At 39.8% G+C, this 21617-nt stretch overlaps 1 protein-coding gene across 1 annotated transcript in view; it reads right to left on the bottom strand.

The window, feature by feature from the left end:
* Nucleotides 1–8733: 8733 nt before the first annotated feature.
* Nucleotides 8734–21617, bottom strand: part of BACE2 (beta-secretase 2) — a 51587-nt gene continuing 38703 nt past the window's right edge. The window contains exons 6-9 of the mRNA XM_065068450.1: nt 21047–21148; nt 17162–17311; nt 15754–15922; nt 8734–9451 (exon numbers count right to left, since the gene is read on the bottom strand). Coding sequence (XP_064924522.1) covers nt 9198–9451; nt 15754–15922; nt 17162–17311; nt 21047–21148 — 675 coding nt within the window. The 3' untranslated portion in view covers nt 8734–9197. The remainder of the gene's footprint in view (nt 9452–15753; nt 15923–17161; nt 17312–21046; nt 21149–21617) is intronic.

The following is a 21617-nucleotide window of genomic DNA, read 5'->3' as shown; positions in this document are numbered from 1 at the left end:
CCTCCTGGTTCTCTGAAGGTAAGAAACCAGCACTGCCAGGGTGGGTGCCTCTCTTAAGGACAGGGACATTCCATTTGCTTGCCTTCTTGATTTATAGTTTAGGGAAGTAGACAGCAACAGTCCAAAATATTACTTGAATCCATTTCAGATTATCAGAAGCTTCATCTTCTCAAGTTAATATTTCCTGTGCCTGATTTCTGTCCAATACTGAAATGAACTGATGAAAACCTGAAGCATGAACATCTCAGTTATTTGGGCACAAGCAAGAAAAGTCATCTTAGAGCTCAGCTTGCCTGCTTCTTCCCCTCCCTGCAGGGTTCAGATGAGATCTAAAGCAGTTCTGCTTTCTTTTCAGAGCTAAAGCCAGAAGTTAGAATTGAGAGTCACAAAGTACCAGGAAGAATTTGGATGGGTATAATTTATTGGCTTTGAAGTTCATCTTAGAATAGTGGAATTGTTTAGGTTGGAAAAAATCTTTAAGATCATCGAGTCCAACTACTAACCTAACATTGCCAAGTCCACCTGGGCACACTGCTGGCTCATGTTCAGCTGGCTGCTGACCAACACCCCCAGGTCCTTTTCCACCAGGCAGCTTTCCAGCCACTCTTCCCCAAACCTGTAGCGTTGCATGGGGTTATTGTGACACAAGTGCAGGATCTGGCACTTGGCCTCATACAATTGGCCTCAGCCCATCAATCCAGCTGGTCCAGATTGCTCTGTAGAGCCTTCCTACTCCCCAGCACATCAACACTCCCACCCAACTTGGTGTCATCTGCAAACTTACTGAGGGTGTATTCGATCCCCTCGTCCGGATCATTGATAAAGATATCAAGAAGAACTGGTCCCAATACTGAGTCCTGGCAAACACCACTTGTACCTGGACACTGTTGAACATTGATAAGGATCATGTCTGAAAACATTGTGACTAGTTCAGCCAGAAGAAGACACATTCAGAGCAGAAGGAACTGCAGTCTGCACGTCAACTATGAGCTAATGAGCCCCAGATGAGGCTGGCTGACCGACAGGAGATGGAGGATGTGCTGGAGGGCACATAGCCCCATCTTCTGATATGCCCAGCTTGGCAAACAAAGGGGAAAAGTTGAGACCCTTTATCATGGCCTAGAGCTTGTGGAAACTTGTTCATCTCTTGCAATCACCACTTCCTGCCCCCCAGACTTTCCTCTACTCTGGGAGCTATAAGAAGTTCGCCCTAAAACAGATGGGAGGGAATACTAGCTCGGCCTCACAGTAGGGAACACCAGTTTCACCAGGGCCTACCAGTCTTCACCAAGGGAATACCAGCTCAGCCTCACCAAGAGAATACCAGTACCCTGAGGACCCTCACTCTGAACCAGACATTGGAGGACGCTGCGCTCCTGACCCCAGCATCCTCGCCGTGGAACACCGAGGCCACACATCATCGTACAAGTCCTGTCATCCACATTGTGGGGCCATAAGAGACTGAATCCCTCACTCTTTTCTTTCTTTCTTTCTCTCTGCTCTTTCCTTCTCTCCTGCCTCCTATACCCCCATTTCTTGGTCTCTCCTTCTATATATATATTACTCTCTTTTTCTCTACCTTACGCCTTAGTTTTCCTTCCCTCTCTACCACTCTCTTTCTCTCTTTCCCTTTTGAACATATAAGGATAACCCCATCTTTAAGCTTTGCTGTTGATTTCTGGTTAAATTTCATATTGTAGCTACTGATGGTTGTCAATATACCGCTCGTAGTAGGATTTTTGCTGTTAATGCTGTTATACTTTTGCCAAGTCACCATTCGCTGTAACCAATATTCCAACAAGGACTTTTACTAAAACTCACAATTGAATTGGACCCCGGAGGTGATTGTCTGTTATTCACTTCACATAACCGCGCAGAATTAACCCAGAGTTAACTCACACCTGGTCTCATCTGTTGAGTCAGGGCACGTGTTGCGTCTAGAGTTAACTCATCCCTCATCCCATCTGTTGGAACAGGACAGACACCAACTGGATTTGACTCCATTCACAACCCTTTTGGCCCGGCTATCCAGCCAGTTCTTTACCCAGCGAAGAATATGCAAATCCAAGCCATGAGCAGCCAGTTTCTTCAGGAGAATGTTGTGGGAAACAGTGTAAAAGGCTTTACTAAAGTTCAGGTAGACAACATCCACAGCCTTTCCCTCATCCACAAAGCAGGTCACCTTGTCATAGAAAGAGATCAGGTTGGTCAAGCAGAACATAAATCCATACTGACTGGGCCTGATTGCTTGGTTGTCCTATACATGCCACATGATGGCACTCAGGATGATCTGTTCTATGACCTTCCCTGACACTGAGGTCAGACTGACAGGCCTGTAATTGCCTGGATTCTCCTTCCATCCCTTCTGGTAGATAGATGTCACATTTTCCAACTTCTAGTCAACTGGGACCTTCCCAGTTAGCCAGGACTGCTGAGAAATGATTGAAAGTAGCCTGAGAAGCAGCTTTGCCAGCTCCCTCAGTACTCTTGGGTAGATCTCATCTAGCTGCATAGACTTGACAGGACTCAAATCTTAAAAGATTTAATGTAATGGGATTTAAGAAGACACACAAAATAGGTTGAAAGAATTAATCATTTATTATAAGCAGCAGAAAATTTGATTTTTTTACATAGTGTTTATCTGAAAATGGCAAGACCTGAAAGTACAAAATACCAGTTCTTGGAAAATGCAGTGATGAGGCTTGACAGTAAGTGGGATAGACATCCTAACATCACCTGAAGACTGAATTAAAACGACTATACCCCTTTTTTCAAATTTTTGATCCCGTTTTCCTTTCAGCCAACCTTATATCTCATTTATTAAAAAAAAAAAAAAATCAGGTGGAGAAATGCCCCTACAGGATGGAATGATTTCCTTAAAGGTGAAATCCTTTTCACACTCCCTAAACAACTATCAAATAACAGTTGATGTAGTTTTAAAGTCTTAAAAGATTTCTGCATCTGCATATAAACATTTCAATAAAAAGTGTGAACTGCCTGTTTCAGATAAATCTTTTTAAACCACTCAACCTTGTATAGTTTATGAACACATAGACTATTGGCTAGCAAAGCAATTTTTTCCAGGACATACTGCAGTAATCTATGCCTTGGTGCTATCCGGAAATTGTCTGTTGTCCTTTCAGTACCACTTCAACATGATTTTCTTGAGTCAATTTCCCCCCCCAGCATTTTCCAAAGGACAGCTATGTTGCAAATGCAGCCATTTAAACATTCAGCCATACAATTACTCTCTAACAACACAGGAATAAACATACCCTTTGCAGGTTTGACATGGCTCTGTGAAAATTTCCCTCTTCAAAGAGGCATGTGATGAGAGGACAAACAATGTAGTTTATTCAAGTATTTTGGCTAAGTACATGTCACTGTAAAATCAGAGCAGGCTGAGTTGCTCAACTGGAAAAAGCAGTCTCAGTCAGAAAGAAGAGCCAACAGACAGTAAGAGTCCACTACAGTTGGTGGTAGGACAAAAAACGGCAAGGCCTTCAAGGAAGAAGCTGTCATCAGCTTAAGGAATGGTACTAACTCTCACAGCTCCTCGTGGTCCTGCTCTCCACCCCTGTATTTCACAAGGACCGTGAAAAAGGTACAGGACCAGTGAGGAAGACCAAGCAGTGAAGTATTTCCAAGTGGGAAGTGAAAGAGGTCTAGGAAATGTAGTCAAATGCACAAAGGAGTTCTTTGCACAAAGACAAATTCAGGGACCACTGCCATAGATGAAGTTTTGGCTCTAATTCTTCTCCCAATACTGATGCAAGTATTTTAAATCTAGAGGTAATTTCTAAAGCCTTACAAAGGACTTTAAAACAAGTCTGAGAATGGTCACTAAGAAAAACATAACTTGCGTTAAAAGGCTGAATTTTGGATAAAGAGGTCTTCAACTTTTAGGGACTTTTTTTGGGGGGGGGGGATGAGTGGGCCATAAAACAATCAGAAAAATCAGAAAATTTACAGCAAGCGAATTAGTAGAACAGTAGCTATACTGAAATACATTCTTTTAAAGTGATTATCATCAATTAAAAAAAAAGAAGTGAACACGTATTGCAGACAACTTCCTTTCAAATGCTGAAAATTACCATCAGTGTTTTACTTTTTGGCTAGTTTAAAAGAAATTCTGCATGTGCCTTCATAGCGTAATCTGAAATTCCCAGTATTTCAAGAACTACCCACCCACAAAGATCCAGCCAAAGCCTAGATACAGTGAAAAGAAAGAAAGAAAAAAAAGGCAAACACGAAACATTCTTATATTACTACTGTACAGTCAGAGATGTCAACAGGTTTTAAATTAACCTGTTCTGTTGCTTACAGTTTCCTGTTAGGTGTGAGGCACGTCACTGTGTGCTTTGTGATATGGAGAGGGGAATATTCAGTAACAGGCAAGTTATTCCACTTAAAGATGATCATGCCCCTTATTCACCTAGGAGTGGATAAGTCCCAGCAGCAACAATAGGCACCTTAGAGTACACTGGCTCTCAGAATACTCAGACAAGTGAACTCTTGCCAAAGAAGCCAGGTAATTGACTGATGCTACATGTACAGCAGCTTGTCAGCGACTGCAGTTGCTCTCCCATTCTGCTCTACCAAGGTGCCTCAGCCTTGATCTGGAAGTCTGGCAGAAGACTCAATTATTTAGCATCTCCACATTTCACATGACCTGCCAGCTTCAGTTCACTGTAGCCCCTTTCCCAGTTAGTGCAAGTTGTAGCAGTGGCTTTTGTGGTATGGATCTATCTCATCCAGGGGTTTGGCTGAATCCTACAATTGTATTTCAGATAACATTCTCGAGGAGCCATTACCAGGACTCTGGATTACTCATAAGCCTGGCCTGATGTCTAATTAGGCCCCAGAAGCCAGAAAATCTGGCTCAGAAGATCTCTCATATCAACATTACCAATCTGTCTTCACTTCTCTGAACAGCAGCAAGAACTCCAGCAGTCAGAAATGAACAATTTATCAGAGAGTCAAGTTTGACAGGAACTAATGTCTTAGTAAATTGCAAAGACCTTTCTTAAAAGGATCAGTCCATTATGCTCTTACAATTTTTAATGAAAGATAGCTTACTTACTTACTTCTCTTACCATAATTTCTTTACTTTCACCTTCACAATTCGTTGTACCAATCCCCTTCTTTACGCAGCTCATGTTACTAGGTGAATATATATGAATCTAACGTCTGAGGTATGACAACCAACCAACGTAGTTGTTGGAAACCTCCACAGAAACCAAAGCAGCTTTCAGCATCAAAATAATTCTGGATTATCAAGAAACTTAAGGAGCATTCTCTCTCTGAAAATGTGCTGTGTTAAGCAACTCTTATAAGCCTTTTCATACTTAAAAGGAAAATGTTAGCATACAAATGGTTCATCCTTCAGTGAAACAGCCAGTTGACACACAGCAAATAACTGGGTAGAATAGCCCTAGGTTGTCTTGAGCTCATAAAGAGTTAACTGTAGTTCAGCAACTGATACGTTAACATGAAATCCCAAAACTGATAGCTCTTTGATTACCACTAGTTAATCTGCACAGCATCAAAGCTGAGAACTGAAATGGTATGTGGCCTTGACATATTGCCTTTAGTTGGTCTAACATACAACTCCTAAACACAAGCTCTTTCACCTTAAAAACAGAACAATTCCCTCTTCCTGACTTATTTTACAGAACCTGAAAAAAACCTTATTAAAATTCTTCATCTATTTTGTTCAGCATTTAAATTGAGCCAAAAAGCCCATGATAATATTTCTAAAACTTGTGAAGGCAGTGGGATAGAACTAACATATTCCCATGCCCGAACTCAGGTTTAAGTACTTGAACTCAAATTACACATCTCCAAATCCCTAATGATTGAACTGATAGCATCAATTATCTAAAAGGCTGCATCCAATGAAACACAGCTTTTTGACATTTTCGTGGTACATGATATTATATTGACACTAGGAAAACACTGATTGTGCAAGAAATATTGGTACGTATGCAAGGAATGATTTGGAGACATGTGATGTGGGACATCTTATCTTCCATAATAAAGAGAGAATTTCCAATATTTTCCAGCACCATCTTAACTCAAATCTATGTTTTTTGGCTCTTTTTATTTCTTTTTTATTAATATTTTTAATATGTATACTTTTTAGAGATATGGCTTAATCTTATCTCTGAAGTTAGTTAACATGAGCATAAAATACCTCTCAGCACTCTCCTTTAAAAAAATATATATATATCAGGGAAAGAAATCACTAGTAAGACACACTTGGTAACACTGTGGTCTATCACTGTATTTCATCTTTCATAGAAAAATGCTCAAGAGCATTATTTTTCTTAATGTGCTGTAGGCTAGAAATGAACCCTCAAGGGTTTCTATTGCTCTTCTTGTTGCCAGAGCAACAAAGCAATACTCACCTGAATATTTGCCAGTGTAAGTATCAATTTACAAGCTGAGATGAAGTTTGTGCTGCTAGCAGATGTCACTAACAGCATTTTTTACTATAAGCCAAATTTTAGTAGCAAGGGATGACATGAAAACTCAAAAATACATTACTATTCCATTTGTGCTACTTGATTATTACTCATAAAATTCAAGTGTTTCTATTAAAGTGTCTTGACCAATGATATTTAAAGTGAAAGGATAACACTGAAAGGCTTTTGTATGAAACCTAGTACACTAAAAAGACTTTGTTAAGCAACTCAGAAGAAACCTTGCATGTCATTAGAAAGCATATTAGGAACCTTTCCCAATAAATTCCTTCTTAAAACCCTTTGTGATAAGGAGATAGGAGGGGGTAGGGAGAAGGAAACAGCTAAGAAACGTTTTAAGAGCATAAAAGTGTTATTACTTTCTGAATTGAAAAAGGGCTTATTGTTTGCCACTGTATCAATCTACATATTCACACTGTGTTTCTGTTTGAAACAGGTGACAGAAACACTACTTATGTTACCATATTGTAGAAGAAGGAATACAGCTCTGAAATTATTTGTTATGTGTCAGACCAAACCCAGAAGGACAATACGGAACCAAATCACAGAATTGGAAACATCAGTTTCTTTTCAGAACAAAGTCTATTGCTTTGAGAAAAACTCAAGGGAACTTCTTCTTGTTATAACATATACTAAAAATGCTAAGACATTGAGAGATGTATGGACAATAGAATAGGGAGAAAACACCTAAGCTCTATAGTTTCTTACATTTTTTATAATTCATCACTTCTCTCCTCCTAAAACCTAAGAGGCAGAGGAAGAAGGAAGCAAACGCTAAATTTCCTTCTATTTCCAAGTCCTAATTCCAAGAGACATTTTTTTCAGATGTTAGATCACAACACAAATAATTTCACTCTATTCAGCAAAACAATCTGAAAATGCAGGAATTAAAAAGGACAGAAAACCAGAGGCACTTCCAGTTATGAAGTGAAATACACAAGTTAGTTTAAAAAAAAAATCAACAGTGCTTTATTTTCACGCACATTATGTGCGCCTCTGTAAAAGCACCATTCCTGAAAAAAAAGAAATCTTTGCATATTTCACACAGAGTTGAATGCAGAGGCAGTGTGAATCAGAAAGCTATATGAAGGGATTATAGGCAGCAAATTTTCTAGGCAAGGAACTGGGAGATTCAGAGCTAAGCTTCCACTTTTTTTCCCACACAGATATGCAAGCTGTTCTGCTATCGAAACACAAAAAGCAAACAAAACCCCAGATAACTAATAGTTATTACCAGACTCCTCAACCCTGCACTGTTTATCTTTCAAGCCAACTACACCAGCATTATAGAAAAGCAATGGAGGTCCTGGAATGCTTGCTGACTAGATTCAACAAAAAAATTTGTCCTATCTGCAAAAAAAATACTGTGTTCTGACCTCAACATTAAGATCTATGCTTGCATAATGCAGGTCTTGTGAAATATATTCCTCCCTGCTCTCTCCCACTATTGTTTTCAGTTTCACCACGTTTGTTTTCAGCCAGTCAGTACACACCCTTTTTGTTTGATTGACACACCAGTGAAGCTAAACTAAACACCTCCAACCGCTGTTCAAGTTGAAAACCAAGTCAGAATTAAGACTTCCACTTTGCAGTCTGTCCATGAAGACAGATACTTTTCCCCTGAAATTCTAGGTTGCTGAGCTCAGCCAAAAAAAAAATAAAAGTTTGTCTTTCTCATTTTCTTGTTTCCTTTTTGTTACTTGCTCACTAGGAATACCAGAAGAGATGGCAGAACACAGACTTTAGCTTTATCATCTCTCTATACATATGCAGACCAGCCTTTTCTAAGTATCAGTCATCCTCAACTCAAAAACCCCCAAAGAAACCAACAACAAACCCCTACCTCAGGGGGAAAACTGAAAGGGTTTTTTTGTGCACCAAAGTGGAAGTCATGAAGTACTGTTTTTTATAAAATCCACTACTTCAAAGCCAAAGAGTTGCATTTGGTTGTATGAAGCATCTTGTGCTCCAAGACCAGTTCTAATCCACATGCTTACCAGTGGTAGCATCCTTGTAAAATAAGAGAGGTAGTCTTGTTTTACACTAAGGCTGAACAAGTTTGTTTCCCATTTTTCACCTCCTCAAACTATTTTGTAATGACACTCAGGAAGGGTGACCCTCTCAAGTGGCAGCAGTGATCTTGAGGAAAAAACCTCACAAACCAACATTTCTTCTTGACCTCGCTTTTTTCTGCTGCTTGTCTGACCTTTCTCCCTCCCCCACACCATGTGCACAGTTTCTAAATGAATTGATGTAAACAGACAGCAGTATTCATTTAATGCAATTAATAAGAAAAATCATTAAGTTTTTTTCTCTTTTTCTACAGTCAAGGCTTGATTAGTTAGAAAATACTGACAGCTTCTTTTTTTGTGATAGAGAGATGGACAATTTTGTTCAGACAGTGGAAGAACATAATGGTGTGTTTTTTCTTTTTTTCCTTTTTTTAAAAGAAGTTACTATTGAGAGCATAAAGGCTCGTTGTACTGTAGTAGCAAATCCAGCACCGTAGCACTTAAGAGGTGGTTAACAGTGCTTTGGTTCAGAATCAGTGTTAGAAAATAAAGCTTAAAAAGTGATGATGCAGGATATTTGGCGAGATTTCAACAGCAATTTGTAATGAATGTAGAAAGGACTGGGGCATTGGCTTCTCCCCCTTGGCAAAGTATTTTGCTCTTCATTCTGTTTAAGTCCCAGGTTTCACAATCAAGTTTCTCACTTCCATCGATGACGCACTAAGGAGGATTCGTCATTGACCACGTCATTGTCGGTGTAGCGATGCTGACACCGTGGTGGAATAAGCAGCAGGATGATCAGTACAAGGAGGATAATTCCACACAAGCTCATGAGAGCATAGGAGGCAATCCACAACACTGGTTCATGAAAAGAAACACTAGAAACACAGTTGCTTGCAACATCTGCTGTTGTGAAAGGGCCTTCAATCTCAGATACTGGAGCGCCGTCAACTTCTGAGAAATTACAAAAAGAACATTAAGTCTATATACACCATTTAAAAGCAAATAAAAACAAGATCTAGCTTAAATACTTATACATCCCTTTTCCTCCATCATCATACATCTCAGCATACACATGTTTTATTGTATTTTGCATTGCAATAAAAATATTAGTATTCCATGTCTATAAAATGGGAATCTGAAGCATAAGAAAACCATGACACTCCCACATCTACACAGGCTGTCAATAAGAAAGCAGACATTTAAATCAGGTTTCCCACAGCCCAAATTAAAACCCAAGTCACGGGATCACCTTTTCTCTCTGGACTAACCTTTCAGAAATGTCAATTTAACAAAGCTTAAAAATCCTATACAACACCTACACTGGAATAGGTCAGGGCCTGGGCAGTTTTTGTTTCTGGAACAACAATTGGAAGAGTACCTCAGATGATTCTTACATCTTCTGTGTTTGCTATCTTCCAGGGTCTTAGGGAGCAGCATGCAGGATCATTAGCTTCACAGATACCTTAAAGGACTGTATGCTATACACAAGGTGCAAGGTGGAAAGTAGCACAGACACTCTTGTGAGTGGAGGTGAAAGTTCAGAAGGAAGGGGAGGTGAAGCAGGAGAGTTGGGTGATAGCTGTACAGAAAAGGGGAATGGTGGAGAGAAAGGTCAATATCAGGAGCGAGGAGCTGGGACATGAAGGAGCAGAACTGTTGGGCATGGAGGGAGAAGCTAACCAAGCAGCTTGGAAAATGAAGATGACAAAGCTAAGGTGAGAAGCATGAAGGGATGCCTTGGCAGCTCCATTTTCCGAAGGCCAACCATCTCGGTAACATCACAGACTGTGTGACTTGTTTCATTCCCATCACAAACCCCTACTTGTCAAACCAGTATTTGCTTAAAAAGGGTTATGCTGCCCATGGTTGTCACAGTAACCGTGGCAAGCGCAGCAAAGCTCCCCTGAGTTGTGGACAGGGCTACACGTATTGTAAAGGCAGAGCAAGTGAGTTGCCTAGGGCAACAAAATATTCAGTGCATTTCGTATTTTAGGTCCCTGGCCAGGAAAGAATGGATACCTTTTAGCTTGCTTGGGGCAACTAGGAGCCTGCATTTAGTACTGTCTGTGCATATTAACAAGTATTCCAAACAGTTGTAATTCACTTCTCTAGTCAGATACTTCAAGATACATTCCTGTATTTCTTATAAAGGCCTCAGTTTTAACTTTACCGCTACATTTCTTGTTCACTTTATGCACAGACAAGCTCTTGCCAAATTGTAAGTGATCCTGTGTATTGAAGACAGTATCCGTTATTTACACATATTTTGGACACGACTTGTGAAAGCATGTTTAAAGAGATTGGCATAAAATACCCTTTGGAAGGAAGAGGAGAGCCCATGTTTTTGAAAAGGCAGTGTGTTTATTTTTTTTTTTTTTTTTTTTTTGGAGAAACAAATGCAGAATAGTTGGGCTGCTTTACCTGCAACTTACTGTGAGATATTTTAGTTGGTATTTATTCCCTGGCTTCATACTATTTTAAGGTTTAAGTCTCATTAATTTAATTGTTAATTAAGTTAATTGTTAATTGTTAAGTTAATTGTAAATTAACTCATTAACTTAACTGCTGAAAGAGACAGTTCTGCTTGCCCTGTCTCTTGCTGCCTCTTTTGTATTAGTGCTAGTGATTGCTGGGCTGCAAGGAGAATCAGGGCAACTCGCCAATCTGATGGAAACCCAACCTGTCGTAACAAACAAAATGCCCAAATGAGGAATATTCTGTAGGATCGCTCAACTGAACGAACCCCTTCTCCAGTTGCAAGTGTAAGAAGACTCCTTTAGCACCAATGCAGAGTTAGAGAGGACTGGGTGTACCCTGAGGCTGTACCACAAACACCCTAAAACTGGTAGATACCAAATGTGATCTCTCAGCTCATTAGATGGGTAATAAAATGGTCTGTGTGGCCTATAATGTCAGCATATCTTTGCAAGATACTGCTGTTACATAAATGTGGTAAGGGAGATGCACAATAATGGACAGGCTTGCAAAAGACGATCTAGAAGGTCTGTGGCAGAAACCCATTTTGTTCAGAGTCCTAGTATTGCACTTTGTCTACCAAGCAATTTTTTCTTCTGTACATCTCACCCCCTCACACTACTTCATTTGTCTCTATGAAGCCCTGCAGCAAAACCAAACTAAACCACATTTAATACTAACGTGAAATGCAAGACATAAGTATTACTACTTAAGAATTTAGTATTTCAAAGGAAAAAAAAAAGCAGCACAATTTTCCACCTTGGTAATAGTTTTGAAAACAGACAGTCCCTAATTACTCATTATTTGGCTTGAGTACAATAATTACTCCTCTTTAAAAAGGCAATACAAAACTGTTGTCATAGTGGCTGACATTTTATATTGCATTTTGAGAATGCTCGATAGCAGCACAGCCTGTTTTCCCTCACCCTCTTCCATCCCCAGAGAAATTGAGAGGAAATCAAAAGAGGAAATTTGCCTAAATTGTTCAAACAAGCCCTTAACATAAACTTACAGTCACAAACACTTAGCATATTACACATTTAACTGAATTAGGATATTTTGGCATTTTTTTTTAGAACATCTGATGGTACCTACCTACAATAAATTCTTCATCTTGAATAAATAAGAATTTCCTCATTATTGATGACTACACGACAAAAATGGCACCTCTGTAAAAGTGCTATTTTATAGCATTTGTGTAGAAGTCATACTCCTACCATTTTGGGTGGTTTGGAAAGAAAGCACACCTGAAGTTAGGTCAAATTTATAATAAAATTCTAAAATGCTGCTTGGAAGTGGCCCCTGGAAGTCACTTAGTCTAGCCTGCTATTGCAAGCAGGACTGTCACCATCAAGAGATCAAGTCAGCTGCAGGTTTATCCAGCCAAGTCTCATAAAACCCTCAGGAGGGAGACCCCATGATCAGTCTGGGAAGCCTGTTTCAGTGCTGCACCTCCCTCCTGGAGAAGAAGAAATTCTTCATGTCCAAACTTGAACCTTTCTGAATGTAACTGGGGGGTGTTGCCTTTTGTTACATAGTTTCACTTGCACTTATCATTGGATTGCATCCACCTTGGGGCCCACCATAATCTCCAGATCTTTTTCCACAGGGCTGCTGTTACACTTAGTGGGCCCCTTCCCAGACTGCACCCATGCGTTGTGGTTTCCTGCTTGAGGTGCAGAGCTTCTGTTCACTGAAACTCTTGAGGCTTCTGCTGCCCAGTCCTCTAGGTTACTCTGGCCTTCTGGACTGAAGCTCTGCTATTCATCATGTGATCTATTTTTCTGAGTGTAGTGCCCACAAATTTGGGTGTGTTTTCTCTCATCACAGTTCAGTGTAGAAGTAATTTGTGATTACAGTCCTTGGTGCATTTCTTCCCTAAAAAGTACTCAAGTCTTGCTCCTGTGATCTGCTCACTTACTACAAAAACACTAGGGATCTAATCCTGCTCAATACTGAGATACCATCAGGTTGCTTCACTAATACTAACCAGGTGATCTGAACATCTTGTCTCAAGAAGACACTTGATCCAAAACCTTTCCTAGTCATCCTGTAAACAGTAGATTGCCCCTGAAATTATCAACGAGCAACCTGAAACAATTTGGTAACAGGCAGAATAAGTCTTAAAGTGTTTCACATACTGAGGGAAAAGCAAATTTATTTTCCTGCTACAATGGAAGAACTTTCTGCAGCCATCTACCTAACTCTCCTCACTCTTGGTACATCCTGGAGAAAGAAAAAGGTGCAAGGAGTACATGATAAGCTAGGTCTCATTTCTAGTCTCAGTAGTCTCAAGTCTCAATAGAAACTTGGGAATTCAATGAAGTTAAGACTTTTAGTCCCATTCCCCTAATTTTTGTATTCAGCACATGCCCGTTTAACATCTTATAAAAACACAGGCTTAAATTTAGCGTTAGCACTCTATTGTAAAGAAGAAAGCATAGGCCATTGCAAAGCCCCACCAAATGGTCTTTTATACTTCTCTTATTTCTGAAGATTTATGACACCAGTAATTCAATCTAATTTATGCCCACAAACAGACCAAAAAGCTCCAAATAAATGACATTAATGTAGTTGCTATGGAGGACATGCTGGCCTCCACAGGAAGCCAGTTAGGCAGCTTAATCCCTCACATTGCACTGACTGCTAACCATTCACAGTTGTGGTTTTCTGATGAAAGTAGTGTTAAATATGGAAACCACAAGCTGCGAAAAATGAATTCAGAGTAACCGGCACATCCAGCAAAATGTCATCTGCCCCGTGTGAGTGGGGTCTGGCAAATCAGTATACCTTGTCTCAGTCAGTGGTTTGTGTCATGTGATTTCTCAGATCCCATGATGCTAGGTTAGACATATGCATGAAACACGGACAAAGAAACAACGAGGAAATGCCTTCTAGCACCAGCTGGGTATCATCATGTGTCCAAGCTCATGTTAATTCCTGTTTCATTTCTATTCAGCAAGCTCAGTTCTTCCTCTCTAGACGAGGTTGGCAGAACCACATGAAGTGGTCAAACTCTATGTTTCTATGTAGCAATACTAACATTAAGGTGTTATTATGGTCCCTTGATTCTTTTTCTTAACAAAGATGTGATTTCAAAGCAGTTCTTACAAGCACCAGCTGGCTTGTGTCCCCTGCTGACTACATGTTGGTCAATATATTCTATCAAAATGTCCCCTCCCCTGTCCATTAATGGCTGCAGTGTGGCAGGGACAGGAGGCAGCTCTGCACTCACTAAAATTGCAGTCCAGAAGGACGAAGAAGAATTAAAGGCAGGACAACCTGGTCTTCAGTATTTGTGTAGTTATGTATCTTTCATCACTGCATGGTACTTCATAGAGGTCTTCATTAAGCAACCCACATCAATATCCAGATTTTCTTTGGTAGCAAGCTCAAAGAGGACCATTTTGAACCCATTAACAATGGAGAGATTAATAAAAAAAAAAAAGGCTTTTAAAATGCCCTGGAGCTACAGCTCAGCCAGCTAGTATCTCTCTTTTTTTCCCCTCAATTACCTGGTTGCATTAAGCACTCAAGTACTTACTGCCCTTACCCTCTCTAACATAAACACTGGGGATTAAAGAAGAACTGTCAGTCGTGTAGTCCTTTTCTCATGCAAATCTCAGATGATATAATGTTTTTCCGGGCATAGATCACCTCCGTTTGGGACAGAGACTTGAATATGGGTGCACATCCTTTCCCTCCTCTCCCACTTGCATGTTCTTGTGGTGCCAAAGCAATGTCTCATCAACAAGGAGAGGAAACCCCAAAACTTGTATTTTTAGCTACCCAAAAGAAGAAATAATGAAAAAGCAATAAAGTTAACCATCACTGTAAAATCAGCCAAAAATTATGACCTTTTCCACATTTCCTCAGCAGTTAATTAAATAAAATAATGACTTTTTACTTACACTGAGAAAACTATTTGTTTTGAACCAACACAAACACCACAAGTCTTAATTCAAGTTTCATTTTCATCTTAGATTTTTCTTTGAGTATTTCTGAGAGGCTAAAGAGGCACAATTTACTTTAAGAGAAAAGCACAAGTTGCTTCACTGTGCATATTGAAAGTTAGCTGAATAATCAATTTATCTGCAAATTAGAACAGGAACTATACAAAATCAAAGCTGCATTAAAAACAGGAACCTCGTCTCATGTAACTGTTGGGGAAAATGCACACAGAAACAGATGTCTCAGAAAGAAGATCTCTCAGAAGGCAGAACGCAGTGAAGATCCCCTAGCTGAGGCTGATTTACTTCATGCCAAAGGACTGTTGGGTGCCATAAAGCTTTCCCCCCCCCCCACACACACACCTTGAAATCTGAAAAGCTTGGGATTGCTCAAAAATATACCCTTCACACTTCATGGGTAATCACTCCTTTCCCCATCAGATAAGTGGCAAAGGTGTTTCTCTAAGAGAGCTGATATTTCCTCACTCACCAAGTCACAGAATGTTAGGGATTGGAAGGGACCTCAAAAGATCACCTAGTGCAATCACCCTGCCAGAGCAGGAACACCTAGATGAGGTTACACAGGAAGGTGTCCAGGCAGGTCTTGAATGCCTCCAGAGTAGGAGACTTCACAACCCCCCCAAGAAGCCTGTTCCAGTGCTCTGGCACCCTCACTGAGAAGAAGTTTCTTCTCAAATTTAAGTGGAACCTTTTGTGTTCCAGTTTGCACCCATTACCCCTTGTCCTATCATTAGTTGTCACTGAGAAGAGCCTGGCTTCATCCTCGTGACACTCACCCTTTATATATCTGAACAATATTCCTCTTACCTGCACATGGACTCACTGCAAAACCCACTCTTCTCTGGGCTCTGTCAAATATTACATAAAAACCTTCCATGACTGTAGCACCAATAACTAGAGCATTCGTGGAGGAAGAAATGCCAAATCGGTAGCACTGTAAATTCTCTCCTATTCCAAGGATGGGTTGAATATAAAGCTATTAAAAAAAAAAAGCCAGAATGTAAGAAGCAACACCACACAGTACTTAGAAGTTCAGACCTTTTGATTTTTATATTCAGGCACTCAAACTTCACTGGAAATAGAGAATGAACAGGTGCAGACAGATTTCTGTACATGATTTAAAACTGTTCAAAGCTTACAGGCAGGTAAGAGGTAAAGCTCTTGGATTCTCAGCTTAAATTCAAACACAGTCAGTCACTACGTGAAGGTCAACAGCAAATTCATGAGAGGCACTTTTTCTTACATTTTCCATAAGGGGACGATAGCTGAGAAAGAACTTGGGAAATGAACTCGAATTAGAGAATAATTTTAGTATTTAAAATATTATCAGGATGGAATTGATTCAGGGAACATTCAGTGTTAACTTCGAGGCTCTAGATTCATAAATTCAAGTCACATTTTACCCCTTGTCTTCTCAACGAAGATGAAAGATTGCCAGGCTACGTGATCAATACAGAAGACGCTTATCATAAGGCTTTACTATGTTTCAAGCTAAAATGCATTTAATAGGTTAATTCTCCCCTTTGCTCCTGACCATCCCCTGAGGTAAAAAACTGTATTAGTAATGTTAGAGGATACCAGCCTGTATTGCAACCCATACTGTGAGGGGAAGCCAGAGAGGAACAATAAACATAGCATATTATATTCTAAAATCTGTGACGGAATATTAATAAAAGATAAACCAACCAACTTACAGAAACTGGTGCAGAGATCACATAGGCTCATTGCCAAGACTGTCATACTAAGAAGAAGTGTTCCAACACAGAATGTCACAGAAAACAAATCAATTTGCTTCCCAAAACAGGAAGACCAAAATGAGCAGAGACACTTCTGTATTGACATCTAATGCGGCTAAGGCTTCTGAAAACAAAACAAAAACTTGCCTGCTTTTCCTGACAATTTTTAAAAAATCATTCCCAGCTACATGGACTGCACTCAGAGGGAAATTTTGTGTTTTGTTGTTGTTTTGTTTGTTTGGTTTGCTTTGTTTGTTTGTTTGTTTGTGTTTTTGTTTGGTTTAGATTTGACAAGTTTGTTGTTTTCCCTATTTAAAATTTGTTTTGTTTGTTTTTTTTAAATTTCATTTTAAAATATTTCCCTTGTATGAAATAAGCCAGTTCTCTACTACCGTTAAGAATAGTCCCTATTTTTAAGAGCATGTGCTTTATAATAGTAAAAACAAATTTATAACTGAATAAACAAAGAAGGTTGAGACCTGTGGTAGGATGGAGATCCGAAACGACCTACTGGCGTTTTCATCCCTCAGGTAAATAGAGAGTTTGGGAAATAAGGACCAGGGTCTTTCAGTTTTATCCCAGCATGCAAGCTGTGAACCAGTCCAGAAACCAGAAGAGAATTCTTGTATCTATTAAAGAAAAAAAATAGAAGCAATACATACAGATTACGTACATTTTGATAGATTTTTTGTAAATAATCACTACCACAACCCTGTTTCCCTGAAAATAAGACGGGGTCTTATATTAATTTTTGCTCCAAAACTTGTTACGTTTTTACAAATATAGCTGCCTGGACACTATTTAAATTGACTTTTTAAAAATGAACAGTAACTAGGTTTTATTTTTGGAGTAGGGCTTATATTTTGAGCATCCTCAAAAATCCTGAAAAATCATGCTAGGTCTTATTTTCAGGGTAGGTGTTATTTTTGGGAAAACAGGGTATTCGATACTTCTTCCATTCCCATGGAGAAGTTCAAGCATGAACACATGTCTGATAAAAAGCTTTTTCTTTAAGGATCAAAGCAAGAACCCAACACACAAATTGAGATGCTTCTTAACCCATTGTGACTTGGAAGAGGGGGCAAGAGGCAAAAGCAGGTTTAGGTCTCTCTTTCCTCTCCTCCCCATTTGTGTCTCGTTACTTCCACTTCTGCAATGAACATGTGTGACCTCCCTGAGCAATCAGTACTGAGGCAAAGCATTAACAGGCTTTTACTACCTACCTACTTCTTCTCTTGAACAGCTCTGACCGAATACCAACATTTTGAAACAGCAGACATTTTTTTTTTTTTTTTAACATAAGCCAAAATATAAACTGCATGAATATGTAATGGAGTCAGCTCCCTTCCTCACATACCTACAGCTTCTTATTCAGCTTTAGGGTTTTGAAGCCAAGGGATAAGCCAAAATCTCCTGGCAGGCAAGGGAACAGAGGTCTGCTACACTCAATGGAAAGAAACATATCCCTCTGTCTTTCACTGTCCTGCCACTCACTACCAACACAACTTGCCATGCTTTTGAAAGAAAGTTGAATAACTACTTCTTAACATATCCATGACACTAACAAAGCAAAAAACAAACCTCCACAGAGTGTGCTTGCCTAAGACAAACATCTTGTCTAACGTTCATGCTTCCTGAAGCACACAAAGCTGATCTGCTACCAGATTAGAGGACAAAACTTCCTTATTTGAGTGCATTACTTTGCACTGGTTCTTATTCCCACATGAAACAACATGCAAGGCAGCATCTTTTTCTGACATTGCACAGCCAAAGCCTCCTGTATGTGTGAAGGAGAAAGATCAAATCCAGCCTCTCCACTGCACTCATTTGTATTTATCTGTGATATTGATTACTTTGTAAGCATCAGCTCATACATTAGTTATGGCATTTTACAGGTGACAAGTATTTACACACACCCACATACCTGCCAATGAAATATTTGTTAGGGCTGCACAGTATTAGAGACTTAAAACCTCCAGGTGCTCATCTCTGTTCTTGAGTCAACAAGCATACACTTGTGTAAGTACACAATGAGACCCACTGTCACAAATAGATTACTTTTACCCTTAACACTCAGTGCACACTTACGTACATTTCCTGGCACCAGACAGAATGCTCTGACCCTCACAGCTAAGTCCCAGGCCAGACCTGCTGAAGAACATAGTTGTCCTTTCTTTCCATTTGCTCTTGCAAAGCAGAGCTTGTGATCTGAGAAAAACTGCAGGACAGCACCCAGACTGGACAGACCAAGACTATAGAGTGCTCTATTTTAAGTGCCTACTTTCATTTCCCAGAATGACTGCTCATGACATTGCATTTCTTTGCCTTACTTCTGTATGCCAAAGAAATGCACTGCAGGGGATTTGGCTGTATGACACCTAAAAGATTATTAAAACAAAGAGGTTTATTGGAGCCTTCCTTTCTTCAACTTATTAACTTAGCGTTATACTAATACCATGAGTAGACATACCGTTCTGACTTCAGCACAGTGAGATATAGTAGCTGCCACCCCTCTGTGGCCCATCTTTGCCCATCTACCAAAACCACCACCCTTCAGACTTGCCATCATTAAACTGCATCTATAGCTGCTCCCTGAAAGACTTCAGTCCAAACAAGTAAGGTTTAAAACATAATCAGAACCACTAAAGAGCATAAAGCTCACAGCCTTGGTTTTTATGGAGCTGAATAAAGGAACACTTCACATGCAGTTATCCCAGCATACCTGAGGGGTAATGACATCTTGCTGGGAAGAAGCAAGAAATTTGTTAACCTGGTTCTCCTGTGGTCAGATAAATATGTCTGAATACAGCAGATTTTGTTTCAGTGGTGCACAGCCTGCCAGAAGCACAGAGCACTTAGAGTATGATTGTGATGCCATTGTACAATTGCTGAAAATACCCATTTTCCTGACATTGCTCCTACATAGCTAGAATCTGATCCTGACATCATGTAACTACTTACTTATTTAATAGACTATTTACTTTGTTTAAAGCTGTGAAAGTAATTTTTAGTGTGTGTGGAGAGAAAAGGGTACAGCAGCAAGGTCCTTGGGATTAAAAAGATACCCTAAAAGAGTTAGTTTATGCATTTTTAATAGGAAGAACAAAAGCCATTAAGAAGGGTGAGTGAGCGGTTCCCCTCTAACACCTTATTGATCACTTGACTCTTTACTTGTCACGTGGAAGGCCCTGGTTTGAATGTCCTTCTGAGAAACATCAGAGAGGAGTGTAACTGCTGTGGCCCACTTCATAGGAGGATTCCCTGTCCACAAGGTGCTATTACAAGACCTTTTGGGCAGGCTTCTTTCAATTCCCTCCCAATTGACTGAAATTGTTCCAGTCAATACTTTAGTGCTTTGCAAAGAAGAACTTTTCAACCAGGGAAGCTGAGATACATAAGATAACTGGTACATTTATATCAGATAACAGACACCTACAGGCAGTGAAGAACACTTCATGACAAATCTCTGCTCTCCATCAGAAAAGGATCTCAGTCTTGAATTACCATCATAGAGGCAAATATTCCATCTTTTGGGCAGCTGACCAATAGCTTAGTTACTGAATTTTCTGTGATTTGCAACTACTACCACTGTCTGATTGTGAATCCGTGACAAAAATACTAGAGTGGCTCACATTGAAATATATGGGATTTAGTCTTAATCTTTAAACTTCTTGGAACTGCTTACTGTATTCAACCAACATTTATGAATTGTTTTTATTAACCAGAAAATGCTGCTTCTGTTACTCTATACTCGGAGAAATCCATCAACCCCATGCCCTACTTCTAAAGCCCACTCTGTTTTCAAAGAAAGATGCTTTTAAACATGAATAATTCAATAATGAAGGTCAAAACCAGCTTTATCAATATGAATAATCCCAATGAATGGCATCCATTCTGTACAACAATAAGCATTATACTTGGAAGGGAACTGCTTGCAGTAGCAGGTTCTTCTGCTTTATAAACACTTTATTTTGAATGAAAGGCCTGCTTTTATACTTTTAATAGTTTGAATGAAAGTGACATGGATTATGTCCATGTTTCTGAAATACTTAGAAGAAAATATTCCATCTCTGCACTGTTTCTGATGCATTTCCATATATGTGTTTCTAGTCTGTACTTGTATCCCCCCTTTTCCTCCTCCCTTTCCCTTTTCACCTCTTCCTTTCCCTTTTCCATTTCCTTCAAAGGCTACCAGTCATGTCTTACTTTTTAACAGGGGTAGACCAGGAAAGATTCCACTCCATTCAGGTTAAAACCCTATGACTTACAAGGCACACAGCAAGGGTGACACTTCTTTCAAAGACCAAATGTGAGCATTCAATAGGAAATTAACATCTCAGACAGATTTAATGACATTGGCTTACCAGGGACGTGCGAGCTATTGCTTGCACCACAGCACTGAAGACCTTCTGGGGCAGACGGAGGAGAGTGGTCCCACTGTCTACTATTGCTTTATCGGCATTATACTAGGGAGGGAGGAAAAAAGAGAGAAGTTATATACTGTAGTTAATGTAATGCAGTTTGCACTGTTTCATAACAATGACGAAGCTGTTGCTCTTTGGTAGCTGTCTTCCAAACCTGCATGTCATACCTGTCAGCAGCTCTTTCTAGTTGATAGCCTGAATTCAAATGAAGCCCGAGAGCAAAAGCAAGATGTGGTCAGCCTAGACACAAAAGTGAGTTTATTTGTACCACTGAACAAAATTACTGTGTGTCACCATAGCTGGTGCAAATGGCCAAACCACTGTAAAGAGAAGCAAAGCGCGGCCTTTCTGGGAGGGGTGAGCTAATCCACGTCACCTCCCATATGCTTTGGGCAAAAGCACTCTCAGGGTCACTACAGAGAGATGCTAAGTACACTGATGTAGCTCAGACGTATGTCCAAGCCCTGAATCAAGGTCTCTGCTATCATGGAAACAACTCACTCTAGTTTAA

Source organism: Columba livia, chromosome 1 (genome assembly GCF_036013475.1).
Source record: "Columba livia isolate bColLiv1 breed racing homer chromosome 1, bColLiv1.pat.W.v2, whole genome shotgun sequence".
NCBI classification, from domain to species: domain Eukaryota; kingdom Metazoa; phylum Chordata; class Aves; order Columbiformes; family Columbidae; genus Columba; species Columba livia.
The sequence above is the reverse complement of the archived record's forward strand: the minus strand, read 5'-3'. Positions and strand labels throughout refer to the sequence as shown.